This window comes from Carettochelys insculpta, chromosome 6 (assembly GCF_033958435.1).
Source record: "Carettochelys insculpta isolate YL-2023 chromosome 6, ASM3395843v1, whole genome shotgun sequence".
Taxonomy (NCBI): domain Eukaryota; kingdom Metazoa; phylum Chordata; order Testudines; family Carettochelyidae; genus Carettochelys; species Carettochelys insculpta.
The window spans coordinates 16,439,470-16,458,082 of NC_134142.1; the positions used below are offsets into that span (position 1 = coordinate 16,439,470).

Genomic DNA, 18,613 nt, shown 5'->3' on the forward strand with positions numbered 1-18,613 from the left:
CCATCAGCTGGGGGGTTGAGAGATGCTCTCTCTCCAGCCCCTGCGGGGCTCTATGGTCACCGTGGGCAGCAGCCCTTAGCCCAGGGCTTCTGGCTGCTTCTGCGGCAGCTGGGGATCCATGCTGCAGGCACAGGGTCTGCAACCAGTTGTCAGCTCTGTGTATCTTGTGTTGTTTAGTGCAACTGTGTCTGGGAGGGGCCCTTTAAGGGAGCGGCTTGCTGTTGAGTCCGCCCTGTGACCCTGTCTGCAGCTGTGCCTGGCACCCTTATTTCAATGTGTGCTACTTTGGCGTGTAGACGTTCCCTCGCAGCGCCTATTTCAATGTGGTGCCGCGCAATGTCGAAGTTGAACATCGACGTTGCCAGCCCTGGAGGACGTGTAGACGTTATTCATCGAAATAGCCTATTTCGATGTTGGCTTCATGTGTAGACGTAGCCATAGTAATTAATACAGTACAACCTCAGTTATCTGGCACAGTCCACTAACTGGCATGTTGTGGGCTGGCTGACCTATCGGGGTTGGCTGTTGCAGGACCAGCTAATCAGCCAGGGTCAATTGCCCCATGCCCAGCTGGGGGAGGGGGAAGGAGGGAGACAGGGCAGAATGTGACCAATTGCTGGCCCCAGCTTGAATATCAAGCACATTTTATTATCCAGCATCCTGGCTTTTACTTTAGTTTGTTACATGATCCAGTAATTACCATGTGCAATATAGCTGCATGGTAAGATACATTGTAATTATTTCTGTTTCTACTGTGGGCCAGTCCTGTATATATTTCACAGGCAGAACTATAGAAAATGCATGATTTTAGGGTACATCAGTTGCAGAAATGTGTCCTTAGTAAGTCTGACTGAATGGTAATCTTCCAGAACCTTTCCACTGTATTTACTAGTTAATCTGTCCTGGGTACCAGCTAGTTTTTGCTTTCGTTTTTTAAGTTGTTGCATTTTATGGGTACACTTTAAAGGAAATCTAGACTTGGGAAACGCACATTTCTAGCAAGGTACCAGTGGTAAAAGCTCACCACATTCTTAATATGAACCAGGTGGAAAACAGCTGTAAAACAAAGTTCTAAAGCAGTTGGCTTTCTGCATCTTTGCTGTAACTGCAGTGAATCTCCCAGGCATTTGAGGCCACCAGTCTCCTTTTTTTTTTTTTATAATGACTGACTGTGAAGGAGCCTGTGAAGGTTGCTTGCCATGTAACCTGTTGGAGCAATTTCTTGAGTGCAGTGAGTGGAGTCTTCTTTATGAACTTTGCTAGACAGATAAAACCTAAGTACTTTACAGCAGGAGTTAGCCTTTACTTGTTGCCCTGCTTGAGAGGCGGCATGTAGTGCTACTGCCTTAGGAGGTGTCCTGAGAAGGAATTTTGAGCCAGAAAGGCAGCATTCCTTCCTTACTCCTGCAGAGAAGTTATTTATTATGTAAGCAAAAGGGCTACGTGATATGTGCAAGATACTTCCACCCTTATTCTGGTTCAGCTTTGCTGGCTGGCAAGTTTAGCAGTGGAGCCAAGACTGCCCCTATATTCTCTCCTCACCCTTCCGTGCAATTCCTGGGGAGGGGGGCGTGGCAAAGGAAGTACTGAATTTGCAGTTCCAGCCCTTGTCCTGCTCAAGCTGCAATGTTGGCAGCTGCGGTGCGGGAGAGATGTGGGGGAGAGGAATTACTTTGCCCATCTATATTAGACTGGGACCCCAAATACATATGAAGAGATGTACACCATGTAACACCACCCTGCGTTTTCCCTGTTTCCATTTCATTTGTTTGTTCATGTCTCTGACTTATGTTCCATCTGATGATTCTGTCTTACCACTGACTCTCTAATAGCTGGCTGACTTTATTCATTTCCTTCAATTTCATGGCTCTTCCAGCTTCTTAAGATGAAACCTGCTGCTTCTGTCTCAATAGATACAATTGCCGTAGCTATGTAGTTAGGGAATAATGGAAAAATTCTCTGGGTATTTGATTTTCCTGACTGGCTATATTTGGCTCACAGTGAAAAGGTAACAAGAATGGTGCTAATTATTGTCATGATTTTATTTCTGATAGTGGGTCTGAGGTGGAAGGCACTTTCCAAACTGAGCAGATGGCATGGCTGTGTCCTGTAGAGCTCAGTATAAACAGACAGACAGGGTTGTGCGTGGTTGTACAATGTATAAGCCAGCTGGCCATGGTGATATTTGGATACCTATTAGTAATACTGTGTTGTGCTTATGTAACCCACACACCTGTGTGGTTCACTGTCCCACGTAGTGGTGCCTAGACCATTTACAGAGAGGAGAGAATGAGTCTCCTCTAGAGCATTAGCTGAGAGCTGACTGAGTTTTAACTCAAACTGTAGAGGTTCAGGCACTGAGCTCCAGAGTTCCCAGGTTCAAGCCTGCCTATTGGCAGTTACCCTGACACACGATATTTGTATTATTATTTAGATTACAGTGCCACTTGGAGTCTCCCACTGATACCACAACCTCACTGTGCTAGGTTCTGTACTTACTCATACTGGCTATGTCTACACTAATCCACATCTTTGAAAGGGCCATGCAAATGGCTATTTCGAAGATTACTAATCAGGCACTGAAATACATATTCAGCACCTCATTAGCATGCCACTGGCTGCGGCACTTTGAAATTGCCGCTTTTCGCTGCTGTGCGGCTCGTACAGACTTTCGAAAGGACCCCGTGAACTTTGAAATCCCCTTATTCCTATCTATCTGTAGATAGGAATAAGAGGATTTCAAAGTTCCTGGGGTCCTTTAGAAGAGGACCCCTGTCTGGACGAGCAGCACGGTGGTGAGCCCTGTCAATTTCAAAGTGCCGCGGCTGGCGGCATGCTAATGAGGCACTGAATATATATTTCGGTGTCTCATTAGTAATTTTTTAAATCATTTCGAAGATTTGGGCTAGTGTAGACACGGCCACTCAGAGGCTGTTCCTGCCTGGAAGAATTTACAATCTAAACAAAGGGCTGGGGAGAGGAAGTAGTATTTACAGATGGAGAATTGAGGCAGAGGGAGATTGTGATTTGCCCAAGGTCAGACAAGGAGTTGGTGGCAGGACCAAGGATTGAACCCCTTTTCCTGTGCAGTGCCTTAATCACAGAGCCAAATACTCCTCAAACTTGTCATTCTCCATCTGCTCATGGAGAGTATTGTCACTTGATAAATGACAAAGGAAAAAATATACAGAAGCGGGTGTCACTGCTAAACCTAGGGACCTGGGGGAAAAATACAACAAAATTAAGAGCAGGGGAGGAGGATGGGAGAGAGTTAAGCAGGACTTTGAAGACCATGAGAAATACTCTGAAGTAGATGCAGTGGAGCAGGGTGATCCAGGGAGGAATTCAAAGTGGTGATGATCTGATCAGATTGATAAGCAAGGAACATTTAGCTGCAGGAACAGAAAGAAAAGATTGACTGTACAGGTGCCATGGAGGAAAGTGTGTTAGGATTTGGGCATTGCTGGAACTCATGGGGCTAAGTAGAAAAAATAAAGTAGAGGTCCTATACTTTAAAATGTACTGCTGAACGAAAAATCCTGTTTGTGTTCTAGGGTTCAAATGTGGAAATGGCTTTCCAGAAGGAACTTCTTTTTGAAGCCCAAGCAAATGCTGAATGTACTAGGGCAGAACAAAAGGTCTCTGAGCTAAAAAATCAAGCTGCAGAATTGGATATTGTGTTGGTAAATGAGCAACTAAGAGAAATAGAGGTATGGAACCCGTAAACTAATTACATGGCTGAGTTTGTTCAATGTGGCATAATATAGCTAATCACAAACCTATTAAATTGTTGCTTATAGTTACATTCTGCATGAGACTGATGGCACAGTCCAACATGACATCCTTATAAGCAAAGGAGGGAAATGTGAGCTAGAGGCAATTACTATGAAGTGAGTGCACAAATGAATGAAAGACTATAATCAAAAAGTAGTTATCAATGATTCAATCTCAGACTGGGGGTGTATATCTAGTAGGGTTTTGCAGGGTCATTCAAGGGTCTATAACTATTCAGTATTTTCACTTATAATGTGGATGATGGAGTGGAGGGTATGCTTATGAAATTTGCAGGTGACACGAAAACCGGAAGGGTTACTTGCATTTGGAGGACAGGATTAGAATTCAAAACAACCTGGACAAATTAAAGAGTTGGTCTGAAATTGCAAGATGAAATTCAGTAAAGGCAAGTGCAGAGGACTTCACTTAGGAAGAAAAAATGAATGGGGACAGCTACAGAATGGGGAGTAACTGGCTACACAGTAATGTCCTAACGGAGCTGCAAAACAGGCTAATATAATGCTGGGATGTATTAACAAGAGCATCATATGTAAGATGGTGAGAGGAATTACGCTGCTCTGCTCAGCTCTTGGTAAGGCCTGAGTTGCAGTGTTGTGCCAATTCTGGGTGCAACATTTTAGGACAAATGTGGACAAATTGGAGAGTCCAGTGGAGAACGACAGGTATGTTGAAAGGATTAGGATATCTGACATAAAGGGCAAGTTTGAAAAGACCTGATAGTTGTCTTCAGTTATGTTTAGAGCTGGTTTATACAGAATGGTGATTAATTGTCTTTCATATCCACTGAAGGGATGACAACAAATAGTGAGCTGAGCCTTCAGTAAGGGCATTTTCAACTAGATATTAGAGAAAGCTTTCTAACTTTAAGGGTAATTAAGTTCTTCTTCGAGTAGTCCCTGTGGGTACTCCACCTCAGGTGTCGGGCTCTCCCCGGCGCTGCAGATTGGAGATTTCCAAGCTGTCTCTCGTCGGATTGCGTATGCTCAGATGCGCACTGGCCCATCGCGCGCTTTCGATCATGTGTGCAATCTGATCCACGCCAGTTCCCCTCAACCAGCAGCAGCTGCAAACGGACTTAACCTCAGCTCCAACAGCTGAAAAGATAACAAAACATTTACTGGTTACTAATTTTTGGTTCTTTCTTGTTAGTCCTTTTCTCTCAGGGGAAAAAAAAAACCTGTTCATTACTGTATATAGTTTAAAAAAAAAAAGGAGGAAAAAGAGGCAGAGAAGGAGCGTAGGAGAGCAGATAAGACTGGGGCCTCCCATCTCTAACTTAGCAGATCATTAAACTTTATCTACAGTTGTTTGTGTTTGTTAGACTGCATTAAGTTGCTTATCTCCGGTGGGTTTCAAAAAATGCAAGTCCTGCCGTGAAGCCATGCTGGCCTTGGATGGCCATAGTAAATGCATTCGTTGCCTGGGCAAGACTCTCATACCCCAAAAATGTCCTCACTGTTCTAAGTTGATGGCTAGAGCAAGAAAGGATAGGGAGATGAGGCAAAAAATGATTTTATTTGACAAAGCCCTCCAGCTTGAAACAACTGAATCATCTCCTCTGGAGGTGCCGCAGAAATGGAAAGCAACCTTCCTGACTTCCTCGGGTCAGAAGAGGAAGAAAATATCACCAACTTGATCCTTGCCTGTGCTGTCCACAGACAGGATGAGTGAGGCACACACCTGGGCACACTTGCCGCTAAAGGAACTGAGAGACCCGGAGAGCAAAAGACCGTGCCGGGATCTCAGTCTGTCGAGGATGAGGCACTGAAGACCCCGCAGGCACCTAAGCGTCCAGTGCCGGAGACAACGGCACCGAGAACAGCAGAACCAGAGCAGTCAGAACGGAAATTCGCGGTGCCAACTACCTGTGTGGCACGGGCACCGAATACAGAACAGCCGGCATCGATATCCACACTGAAACCAGCGGCATCAGAAATAACACAAGCCACATCGGCACCGATCCAGCCATTCCAAGAACAGAGAAAAGCACGCTCCAAGACTCGGCACCGAAGCCCATCACCGGACCTGCTAGTCGCACCACTCTCTCCCAGCTCTCCTCCTGAAACACACATGCTGCAGCAGCCAATAACACCGCCATCACCTTTTCTGAGAATACCGGTTCCGCTCCCACGGCCCCCCTCCCCTTGGCTCAGGCATCCTTCACCTGAACCCCAACGCTCATATGAGCTACATGCATGCCCTTACAGAGCATCTCCACCTATGTCCACATCGTCTAGGAGATCTCACTCCTGCTCTCATCATGGATACAGGCGATTCTCACACTCCAGGTTCCCATCACCGGGGCTGTGCCCTTGCCAGTATGCACACTCATACCACTGTGAGGACTATCATCAACATCGGCACTACTCAAGGTCCAAGGACAGATCTCCACATCCATGTCCCTCATACAGATGCTCCTCATCTCTCCCAGCCAGGAGGGATCATTTCTCCCCCCTGAGAGAAGGCATGGAGCTGGTTATAGACCCTCCTGCAGAACACCCGGGGGAGCAGGAACAAGGGGTATCGGAGGAACAAACAGATGCTTCTTCGTCCTCCCCGGATGAGGCGGTCGTCCCAGGAGAATATCGCCCCCAGACAACCTCAGACAGTTCCCAGATCTATTCAGAAGAGTAGCCCGGTCCCAGGACATACAAGTGGCAGAGGTGCAAGAGAAGCAACATAGACTTTAAAATCTGAGACCTCCCGCATCATCAAAGATTGCCATCTCACTGGATGAGGCTATCACAGAGGCTGCCACCAACATCTGGCAAACCCCAGCCTCTATTCCGCCGACCAATAAAAGGGCGGACAAAAAGGTATTTCGTTCCATCAAAGGGAATGGAATTTCTCTTTAGTCACCCCCAACCAAATTCCCTTGTCGTAGAGTCCTCTCAACAAAGGTCAAAGACACCACAGTACAAATCCACAATGTCTGACAATGATGCAAAGAGACTGGACTTATTCAGATGGAAGATATACCCATCCTCCATTCTCCTACTATGCGTGGCCAACTACGCTGCACACCTTTCCAACCATACTAGACTTACATCACTCATGGACTATCTCCCAGATGACAAGAAGCTGATCCTGAAAGCAATAGCTCAGGAAGGATACGCGGCTTCATGCACAGGAGTCCAAATTGCGTTAGACGTGGCAGGCACAGCAGCACGCTCCACAGCCACTGTAGTGGTGATGCGGCAAGTGTCCTGGCTGCAAACATCTGGCGTGCCCAAGGAACTGCAAACAAAAGTCGAAGACCTTCCCTTCGATAGGGCAAAACTGTTCGCGGAAACCACAGACTCGGTCCTCCATTCCAGCAAGGACTCAAGAACAACGCTCCAAACGCTGGGCATGTACGCTACCCCCTACAGAAAGAAAAGATATTACCTGTATCAACAATGCTACACTTATCAACCTCAGCACCCCCAGTACCAATGGGGCTGTGACCAAGGGCGTCAGCAACATCAAAGGCAGCCTAAATGGCATCCCCAGCAAGGCCACAATCCTGCAGTGCAGACAGCCAGGCAGCAAATTTGACTGCTATGTCGGGGACTGCAAAACAACATTCATCATTCAGTGCTAGCAGCCACCTCAGCCTCTGTTTCACCATCGGCTCAGGCCATTCTACTACCAGTGGAGGATTGTCACTATGGACAAATGGGTACTAGAAATCATTGCTACAGGATACACCATCCCATTCCACTCCCTACCACCACCAAAGCCCCCTACCCAGTCCCTCTATAGGGAGCCCCCTCACAAGATTCTACTGATACAAGAGGTCGATCATCTCATTTCTATAGGAGCAGTAGAGAGAGTCCCAAATGAGTTCCAGGGGAAAGGGTTTTATTTCCAATATTTCCTCACAGAAAAGAAATCAGGAGGCTGGAGACCGATCCTAGACCTAAGGGCCCTCAACCAATATATCTGCAAGCAATGCGTAAAATGACCACTATTTCCTCTATAGTTACAGCACTGGACAATAAAGACTGGTTTGCAGTCCTCGACTTACAGGATATGTACTTCCACATAACCATTCACCCCGTGCACAGAAGCTTCCTGTGCTTCACCGTGGGTACACAACACTTCCAGTACAAAGTGATGCCTTTTGGCCTCTCTTCAGCACCCAGGGTTTTCAAGAAGACACTTGAGGTAGTGTCGGCCTACCTACACCATCAAGACGTTTTCATCTTCCCATACCTGGACGACTGCCTCCTGAAAGGCAGTTCGCGGGCAGACGTGTTCTGCATGATAGACATTACTACAAAAACGTTTCACTCACTGGGCCTTATCGTCAACTTCCAAAAATCAGGGACAGAACCCACGCAGGATATAGAGTTCATAGGAGCACGTCTCGATTCCATCACAGCAAGAGTGTATCTGCCTACCGTGCGCTTTCATGCAATGCAGTCCCTGATACAGGTGTTGCTATGCAGCCCCATGGTACAACTATTAACTTGCCTTTAACTCTTCGGACACATGGCTGCCACCACGTCTCTGGTGCAGAACGCCAGACTACATTTTTGCGGTCTCCAGCACTAGCTTGCAGCCGTGTACATAGCAACGATACATGCCATTCACAAAAGAGTATCACCTTCAGCAGAAGTTCACAAGTGCCTAAAATGGTGGACGAACCCCAAGAATTTGTTGTGAGGGATTCCTTTTCACCAGCCACAAAGTACGGTTTTTCTCACGACGGACACCTCCCACATAGGCTGGGGGTGCACTTGGGGGACAAGTCAGTGGTGGTACAGAGCGATGGTCCCCTACAGAGATGGCGATGCACATAAACATACTGGAATTGCGGGCAGTGTTCAAAGCATGCAAGCACTTCCTCCAATACATACAACACAAAGTAGTTGGGGTCAATACAGACAACATTTCCATGATGTACTATATCAACCACAGGGTGGGGCCAGATCCCGTGTGCTATGCACATAGGCTGTACATTTGTGGAACTGGTGCATTGCAAACAACATAGCCCTGAGAGCCTCATACTTACCGGGCACCAGCAATGTAAAAGCAGACCAGCTGAGCAGACACTTTGCTCCCAACCACAAACGGGCGATCCAACCTGACTTGCTTTGCCACATGTTCAATACACAGGGTTTCCCACTGATAGACTTGTTCGCAACCTACAAGAACAAGAAATGCCCTCAGTACTGCTCCAGAGCGGGCATCGGCTGGGGCTCACTAGGGGATGCAGTCCTTCTGTCATGGAAGGGACCCTTATTGTATGCGTTCCCTCCTACAGTACCTATTAACAAGGTCCTGGAAAAGGTAAGGAGGGATGGGGCATGCCTGATACTCATAGCCCCTGCATGGGAATGTCAACACTGGTTTCCTCTGCTACAAGGCATGTCGTGTTGCCTACCACTCCCCTTCTGATCGTACCAGACCTCCTCACACAGAGCCAGGGACTCTTGAGGCACCCTCAGCCTTGGACGCTACGCCTCAAGGCATAGCTAATCCCTGGCTCAATGCCCTAGAGGACGTATGCTCACAGAGGGTTAGAGAGGTCTTAGAATGTAGCCAGTGGGCCTCTACCCGCAAGGCTTTCATATACAAGTGGAAACATTTTACGTCCTGGTGTTTAGCCAAACAAATGAACCCTTGGGAGGTACCAGTTCCCACAATCTTAGACTACTTACTGGACCTAAAGCAAGGGGGCTCTCCTTACCATCTTTAAAGGTCCACCTAGCAGCTGTATTGGCCTTCCGCCACAGTGGAGGGGTCAACCATCTTCACCCATCCCATCATGACGCAGTTCCCGAAAGGCCTCACAAACTTGTATCCTCCCTGGAAACCAATAGCACCACCGCAGAGTTTAGATCTGGTCTTGGGCACATGGTCTAGGCCTCCCTTCGAACCCTTAGCCACCGTGTCTCTTCGCCTGCTTACCTTAAAAATGACTTTCCTTCTCACTATCACATGTGCCCGCAGAGTGAGCGAGCTGGCTGCAGTAATGGCGATTCTGACCTACACAATTTTCTCCAAAGAGGAGGTAATACTATGCTTACACCCCACTTTTCTCCCAAAATCTCTTCCGAGTTCCACATCAATGAACCAATAACTCTACCATCCTTCTACCCCAAACTGCACAACTCGAATAAGGAGGTGCGCTTCATGCACTTGATGTAAGAAGGGCAGTAGCTTTCTATATAGACAGAAGCAAACACTTCTGAAAGACAGACAGACTTCTGGTGCCCCTTGCCCCCACATCAAAAGGGGAAGGACTGTTCTCGCCAAGAATTTCAAATAACATCACATCCTGTATAAAGGTGTGCTATGCCGTATGTAAGATCCGTCTGCTAACTCAGCCCAAGGCTCACTCTACCAGAGCGATGGCAACCTCCACAGCCTTCCTCAGAGGAGTCTCTCTGAAGTACGTTTGCAGAGCAGCAAAATGGTTGTCCTACGACATGTTCACCAAACACTATGCGATTCATCGGTTGCTGGAGGAAGATGCATGTCTACCAACAGCAGTTCTCTCAGGGGCAAGCTACACGTAATCCGGTGCCCACCTCCATGTTTTGGGGCCACTGCCGGGTAGTCACCTGAGGTGGAGCACCCACGGGGACCACTCAAAGAAGAAAGAGAAGTTACTCACTTGTGTAGTAACGATGGTTCTTTGAGATGTGTCCCCGTGGGTGCTCCACTACCCACCTGTTCCTCCCTGCTTCGGAATTCTGCTTTACATCTTCACAGGGCTCTGAGGCAGTCGTCAAGGAACTGACGTGGACCAGATCGTGCACGTGATCGAAAGTTCGCAAAGGGCCAGTGCGCATCTGAGCATGCGTGATCCGATGAGACATGGGTTGGAAATCTCCAATCTGCGGCGCCGGGGCAAGCGCGACACCTGAGGTGGAGCACCCATGGGGACACATCTCGAAGAACCATCGTTACTACACAAGTGAGTAACTTCTCTTTCTTTCCATGGGAGGTTGTGGAATCCTCGCTAGAGGCCGGCAGGGTCAAGAGCCCCTGAAGGGGTGGGGCTAAAGATGGAAGGGGTGGAACTTATGGTAGACAGCTCTTAGCGTGGCCCAGCCTATGGTGCAGCCCACCCCCACAAAGGGATCCAGAGCATCAGATGCTGCTAAAGTAGCAGGAACGGCATTTGGAGCCACCTACCCCCTTAACCTCACTGCCAGCGGCAGGCCTGCTGACAACTTTTATTAAGTCATTGGATATGTACCTGTCACGGATGGTCTTGGACTACTTGGTCTTGTCCGAAAGCAATGGGCTGGATTTGCTGACCTCTCAAGATTCCTTCTAGCCATGCGTGTATATGATCAATCATGTGAAAGCCATTTGTGTAAATCCAGCTGCATAAACTGTTTGTGTCTATACATGTTTGCTTTTTCATTCAAGTATAAATGCTTCATACTTGTCTGCTGATGTGCAATTGTACATTACATGTGGGTTTGTGTGTACACATATATACACATACCTATGTGCCTCTGTATGCTCACATGTAATTGAGCATGCAGGTGTGTTCATGTGTACATGCCTGCAAATGTTTAACCTTCTTTTTTTAAAGACGGTAGGAAGTAAAAATAAGTCATTTTTGCCTCTTTTCTTTTTCACTGTTAATGGACTCGATTGTAGAATTTATACACTGAATTGGAAAAACAGAGAGCCACAGCTTTGTCTCTGAGGCAAGAAGTGTCCCCCAGCTCACCAGAAATAGGAGCATCAAACCTGAAAAACACAGAAGATACAGTTTCTTGCTGGGACAGGTTGCTTAAGGAGTTGGAAGCCATTAAGGAGGTTAAGCAACATCATTATCGTCTCGTTCATGATTACCAGGAAAATCTATCTGCTGTTCAGTCTTCAATGAAAATTTTATCAACAGAAAAAGAAAACATAAAAATGTAAGTACAGGGGCTTTTTTAGTTTACTGGATGAAGGCCAGACTTAGATATTGATTGCATCCATATAACTGATGTAAGTCTACTAAGATGAAGATTAGTCTAGGTATGTACTGGTGTAATTGAAATCTGAGTGTGGCATTCTACCAATTTAACTGAAATTGTATAAGGAGAGAGCAAAAAATGATGTAGGCCAAACTGATATCTTAGTATATTGGCAATAATATTATGTTGCATCTAGAATACTTCAGAAGCAATGGTAAATAATCTCAGAGGAGTAGCTGTGTTAGTTTGTAGCTTCACAAATAACAAGCAGTCCTGTGGCATTTCAGAGACTAACAAGTTTATTAGATCATGAGCTTTTGTGATTAATTGGGTTTTTTTAGTCTCTGAGATGTACAGGATTGCTTGTTGGTGTGTGGGAGTATGTCTGATAACGACTATTTTATGTATTATTTTTTCTATGCTAGAATCTAGAGAATCCCAGATTCACTATATTATGTGCTTTACAGACACATAACAAAAAGATGGTCCCTACCCTGTAAAACTTACAATGTAAGAGTTGTAGTATTAAGATATTTTTTCCAAAGGCATGGCAGATACAAAATATATTGCTATTGTTCTTTGTTAACAAATGACAAAAATAGGAGAAAAAAGATAAACTTTAAAAAAAATCTGATGTATTGAGAGATCAGATACCTATTTGCTGGTTACTGAAATATTTTCATATTCTGAAAATGCACCTTATGTGTTAGGGAAAGTGTTACTGCAGTCAGAATGAAATTGCCCTTACTAAGCCAAAGATACGTAAATATTCAGTATGTTTTGCAAATTAGCCTTCATGGCATGGACCTAATCTAGAAATCATAATAATGAGCCAGTTAATTTGAAAGCTCTTTAAAAATTCTTTCTGGAATTATTTTTTTAAAGGGTGCACAGAATTGAATTAAAATGGAGGTTATTAAATCGATTTGTGGTTGGCTTTTCAAAAGCAGCTTCAGGAGCAGACACCTTGTTAATCAAAATAAATTGATTGATTTAGCTTCAATACATGGGAATCTTATAATTGATTCCAAACTTTCACTCCTACATTATAAATTACTACAAAACAGTGTGGCTTCACCCACAAATGATTTAGCATGAAACAAGAAGTCCTGTAGCACCTTAAACACCACAAATTTATTTATTGGGTAATGTGCTTTTGTGGGTAAGACTGAGGAATAGGGCCTTATCCACAAAAGCTTGTTTCATCATAAATAACCTTGTTAGTCTTTAAGGTGCTATAGAACAGCTTGGCTGCGTCTACACGTGCACGCTACTTCGAAGTAGCGGCAGTAACTTCGAAATAGCGCCCGTCACGTCTACACGTGTTGGGCGCTATTTCGAAGTTGAAATCGACGTTAGGCGGCGAGACGTCGAAGTCGCTAACCCCATGAGCGGATGGGAATAGCGCCCTACTTCGACGTTCAACATCGAAGTAGGGACGTGTAGACGATCCGCGTCCCACAACATCGAAATAGCGGGGTCCTCCATGGCGGCCATCAGCTGGGGGGTTGAGAGATACTCTCTCTCCAGCCCTTGCGGGGCTCTGTGGTCACCGTGGGCAGCAGCCCTTAGCCCAGGGCTTCTGGCTGCTGCTGCTGCAGCTGGGGGTCCGTGCTGCATATACAGGGTCTGCAACTAGTTGTTGGCTCTGTGTATCTTGCACTGTTTAATGAAAGTGTGTCTGGGAGGGGCCCTTTAACGGAGCAACTTGCTGTTGAGTCCGCCCCGTGACCCTGTCTGCAGCTGTGCCTGGCTCCCTTATTTCGATGTGTGCTACTTTGCCGTGTAGACGTTCCCTCGCTGTGCCTATTTCGATGTTGGGCTGAGCAACGTCGAAGTTGAACATCGACGTTGCCAGCCCTGGAGGACGTGTAGACGTTATTCATCGAAATAGCCTATTTCGATGTTGCAACATCAAAATAAACTATTTCGAAGTTGGGTGCACGTGTAGACGTAGCCCTTGCTAGTTTGTAGCTTCACAAATAACACCGTTCCCTTCTCTGCGTGATTTAACGTGGTTATTGAAGTTAACTTTTTTCTTAGCTTTAAAAGTGGGCAACAAGATCACTCTTTAAATGAACTTCAAACATTATGTAACTACACGTTATTCCTCTGCAGTTCATACGTTAGAACTTATGGCCGTTGCAGTGACTCGGAAGAATATTCAGCTCCCTCGGGATTATGTAGGAAATAACTATGCAATGTAAAAGTATAAAAAGACCAGGATAAGAAAATTTTAAACAATGAAAACTTATATTGGTTGCTCTTGTAAGTGAATAATTTTCTGGTTGGCGGGTAAACAGCAAAATTGCCGAATAAAAATCTGTCTAATTCTTATTTTTTAAGATTGTTTCAAATCTTGATAATTTTGTTGCCAGGGGCCCTATGGACCACACAGTTTTGGGGAAAATTAAAAAATGTATGGATTCAGTGCAGAAGGAGAGAGACATTTTAAACAAGCTGAAAACTGAACAAGATAATTTATCTGGGTATCTGACATACATAGATAAGGAATTAACAGAAAGCCAAGTGAAGCAGCTTGAACGATGGTGGGAACACATAGAGCAATCAGTGCAAAAGAAACATTGCCAAGTTGTGTTAGAAAATGACGAATTTAACCTTCTCATGAATAAAGCACAGGGCCTTCAAAAGTTAATACAACACCAGAAACATTTACGAGCTGGGTTGGATTCCCCAGATGGACAAAAAAATAAATGTCCATTACTTTGGACCTCAGAACTACAAGCCATTAAACACAGTGTTTCTCTGTTAAAAAGAAGTACTGAGCTGCAGATGAAAAGGATTTGGAGTGAGCAAGAAAAGAAAACCTTGGAAAGTTCAATAAATGATTTGCAGAATCAGCTGGAAGTCTTGACACACCAAACTGCTCAGAATGATGTTGGGTTCCTTAGCTCTGGTCCCAAGAAATATGAAATAATGAAAAGGATGGAAGAGACTATTTCATGGGTCAAAGATTCATTGCTTTCTCTTGATCAGAAGGCATCACTTTTCTCAGATGATATTGAAAGAGAGATCAGAAATTGCAAGGCTATGAACAGAGCAGCTCTAGACAAAGATACTGCGATTGTGTCACTGGCTGATGAGACCAAATGTATCATTTCTGATTTGAATCCAGAAGAAGTTACTGATCTGAGCTCTCTTTTACAAGAATTACAGAACTCACATCAGGCGCTTATTTTAAAATCAGCTCAGAGATTACAGCAGCTAGAATTTTACCTGGAAAAGAGGCAGAGGCTTATTGCAGACATAGATAGAGTTCACACCCAGCTTCAACGTGCTGAGATACTGACCAGTCACAACATTAATCAAACAAGCACATGCTCTGAGCTAGGCAATCTACATGGCATTTTAAAGGAGCTTTCACAGGAAATACAGGAGATTGAGGGTCTCATCTCTTCACATCTCCAAGAGTGTCAACATTCACATGGGGAGCTAAACATATTTGAACAATTATTTCTAACTGACCAATTAAGATGCCTTAAGAATAGAGCTAGGAGAATACAGAGGCTAATACAGAATAAATGCCATACATTGGGAAAAAAGGGAGCTGTGTACACAGATCTCTCTGAAAGAATAACTTCATTGCATCAGGAGCTTAATACGCTACAGTGTGATGTACTGAAACTGGAGAGAGAGGAAATATTAAGTGTAAAAGAGGAAGTGAAAGATAAACTCAATGTGCTTCAAGAGAGAACCTTAGCTCTTCAGTCCAGTTTGTTACAAATCATGAAATACAAAGAAATATTTGAATGTCTGAGGCTAAATTGGGACACTTCACATCTTGATGAATTGCAGACTCAGCTGCTTGAAATTAAAAATAAGCTTGAAGAGAAGATTAAATGCTTTGACAACTGTGTTATAGACTCTGCCAGGCATCAAGCAGTGCTAGATGAAATCCAGGCCATGATATCCAGTATAAAGAATGAAGCTGACATGCTAACACACAACCCCAGTTCTTCCCCAGAAACCAATTTTGTATCAATACAGATTTTATGCCAGAGAGTTCAACAAGTCAGATACTTAATCCAGGAGGCAGTAGATCAACTAAATGTAGAAGAAGTCTTTGTTCTAACAGTGAAAGAGGCTAAGACACATCAAATAAAGAGCTTGGAAGAAAATATTGATGATTTGCAAAAGTTTCTTCAAGACATGATATTGAATCTCCAGGCTGTGTGTGTAAATAAACAAGATTTCCAGAGCAAACTGGAACACACATTACATACCATAAAGCATATTAAATCTGAGTTTCAGCAGCCGCTGCTGGTAGACTTGGAAATGAAAATAATTCAGTCTGAAAAGAAGCACTGTGAAGCAATTCAAGATTGGGTACAAGCACAATTTCATGCCCTTATAAATCTAATGGATAAAGAGAGAGAAGAGCAAGAACAAAATTCTTGCGTTATTGCTGGTATAGAAGCAAAATTAGATGAACTGGAAGATCTTGAAATACAGCTGAAGACAGACATTGCTTCCCGTCTAGTAAGTATATTTCGTGAGAGTAAATAAAGAATGTACATCCTTTTGTACGTTTTGATAAGCTATCCACAGGTGTTCTCCGAAGTGTTAACATTTTCAAGGCTTGGAGATACTCTGGTAAAGCAAACAACCGAATTAGACTGAAGCTGTCTCAGAAGTGATTGGATTTTTGGTTGCCTTTTAGATCATGATGCCAGTGAGTGAAGAAATTATTGTGTTACATTTACTATGATAGGTGATAGATTCTGTGGTGTGCTGCAATTCTTTTGCACCACTCCAGTGCTGCACAGGGAGCAGTAAGCTGCTATCTCTACCATGCTTATATCCCTGGCTTGGTGGACTCTCCAGTGTGTGGAGGAGATTGAAAGAGGTCACACAAAAGTACAGTCTGGCAATGGATTATGGACCCTTTGGGTAGATTAGAGCAGCCCCTAGTAATCATTTTGAGGTTTCATTTCATTTATGGATACTATTAAGGCCATATGCAAAGGTATTCTCACCATGTCAAGTCTCTATGAAGGTACTCTAGGGCAGGGATCTGCAACCTGCATCTCTTTAAGGACGACTTTGTGGTTCCCGATGCTATACAGTACGCCCCCAACATACGTGCATTCAAAATGCATGTATCTTGTGTTTATGCAAGAGAGGGGTGTGGGTAGGGCAGTGTCGTGGGGGGTGGGGCGTGGGGAGACCCCATAGCCCGATGGCTGGAAGCTGGATGGGCAGTGCCCAGCTGGCAGACTCAGACGCAGGGTCCCCGGCTGGGGAGCAGAGTTCCCCAGACACCCAGCCCCAGCAGCTGCCCCAGATAAGGCTGCTGCTTTGTTCCCCACTCCTCACTGCTTGCAGGACCTGCGGGAAACTGACCAGCCATGAGCTAGTCAGTTTCCTGGGTCCTGCAAGTGGTGGGGAGAAGAGAATCAGGCTGCCCTCTGGTTCCCATTTCCCCACCACTCTGGGAGCCAGGAAACTGACCAGCCCTGGTGGCCTGGTCAGTTTCCCAGCTTCTGAAAGCTCCCCGCAACTTGCGCAAAAATTTTTGCTACACGGGGGTTGCAGGAAAACAACCGCTGCGTAGCTCGGGGGTTTACTGTAATTGCAAAGTAAAAAAACCCCTTCTGATTATTTTCCATAAAGTCTAGGGCTTTCATTCACTCCTTAGTGAGGAATGCAGTTTCCACTAACATGGTCCTGCTCCCTCTTGTCTCCATTCCCCAAGTACTTTGGCAACAGCCGAAGTTTCAGCACTCACGCTGCAACTGTGAGTGTGGTCCATCATTCTAAGATTGCATAACCCTGCTGTGACTTGCAGGTGCAAAAGTGTAGAGTACTTACCCTGCTTCCTGACTCTGTCTCAGGATCTGTCTACACAGGGATAAAGCCCCTGTGGCATACCTGCAACTGGCCCATATCAGCTGACTTTGGCTGGCAGGGCTGGACTTGTGTAGATGTTTGGTCTCAGGCTGAGGCATGATCTGTAGCATCCTCCATCCTCACGCAGTGCCACAGCTTGGGCTCCATTCCACACCCGAATATTTACACAGCAAATTTTCAGTCCTGGAGCCTGAGCTCTGTGTGTCCAAATCAGCTGACCCAGGCCAGTTGTGCATTTTTATTCCCACATACCTATATGTCCAGTGGCCCCTCAGGACCTCACATGCCAGCCCAGCTCATGTCATTTCTCTGAAATGACCATTTTGCAATCCGTTCTGTCCTGCCACTTTTCCAGATTGATCTTTTTTCTCTTAAATGCTTGCAGAATGCCATTGATGAAGCTCAAGAGAATGTTAAGCTTTATACCAAAGCAGTTCAGAGGGCGATGGATCTCCTCACTGAATATGAAGCCAAAATCTTTTCAGCAGAAGTTGACTTTGGTAGCCTGGAGGAGTCTTGCCAAATCCCACCCTGGGAAAAAGAATTTGAGTCTGCAAAGGTGGATGTAGAGGATCTGACTGCCAAGCTGGAAACCATAATTAAACCAAGAGCCAAGCAACAACTGAAAAATACTTTAAGTGAACTAGTCAGTAAGAATTCAGTGCTACGGGAGAAAGCCCAAAGAAGGAGAGCTGATGTGCACAGGTAGGGTTAAGCGACCTGCGTAGATACTGTTCCATAGTACCAGGAGGATGATTGATTGTATGTGTGGAGTCTTGTTTCTGCTGTGATGAATTTTTGTAGCTTAATAAAAGGGCTGTGTGCAAATACATAGTGTTTGCAGATGCTAGTTAATGTGTGACAGTAGTCCTAGAATACACACATTTAAATTAACGTACAAAGCATTTTCTTTGATGATATTAAAATTAAGTGTATCAGCCACACTGGTTATGCCTACACTAAGCCAGGGATTGATGCTGCTGCAGTTGACCCACAGGCTGTCGATTTATCACATCTGATGCAGATGCGAT

The 18,613-nt window shown here is 45.1% G+C and overlaps 1 protein-coding gene across 19 annotated transcripts in view; it reads left to right on the forward strand.

The window, feature by feature from the left end:
- The window catches only part of SYNE2 (spectrin repeat containing nuclear envelope protein 2), a 300,242-nt gene that overhangs the window by 137,609 nt on the left and 144,020 nt on the right, over positions 1-18,613 (forward strand). For all 19 annotated transcript variants that reach the window (XM_074996338.1, XM_074996337.1, XM_074996346.1 and 16 more), the window contains 4 exons: positions 3,555-3,710; positions 11,404-11,669; positions 14,090-16,211; positions 17,968-18,287. In XM_074996338.1, coding sequence (XP_074852439.1) covers positions 3,555-3,710; positions 11,404-11,669; positions 14,090-16,211; positions 17,968-18,287 — 2,864 coding nt within the window. The remainder of the gene's footprint in view (positions 1-3,554; positions 3,711-11,403; positions 11,670-14,089; positions 16,212-17,967; positions 18,288-18,613) is intronic.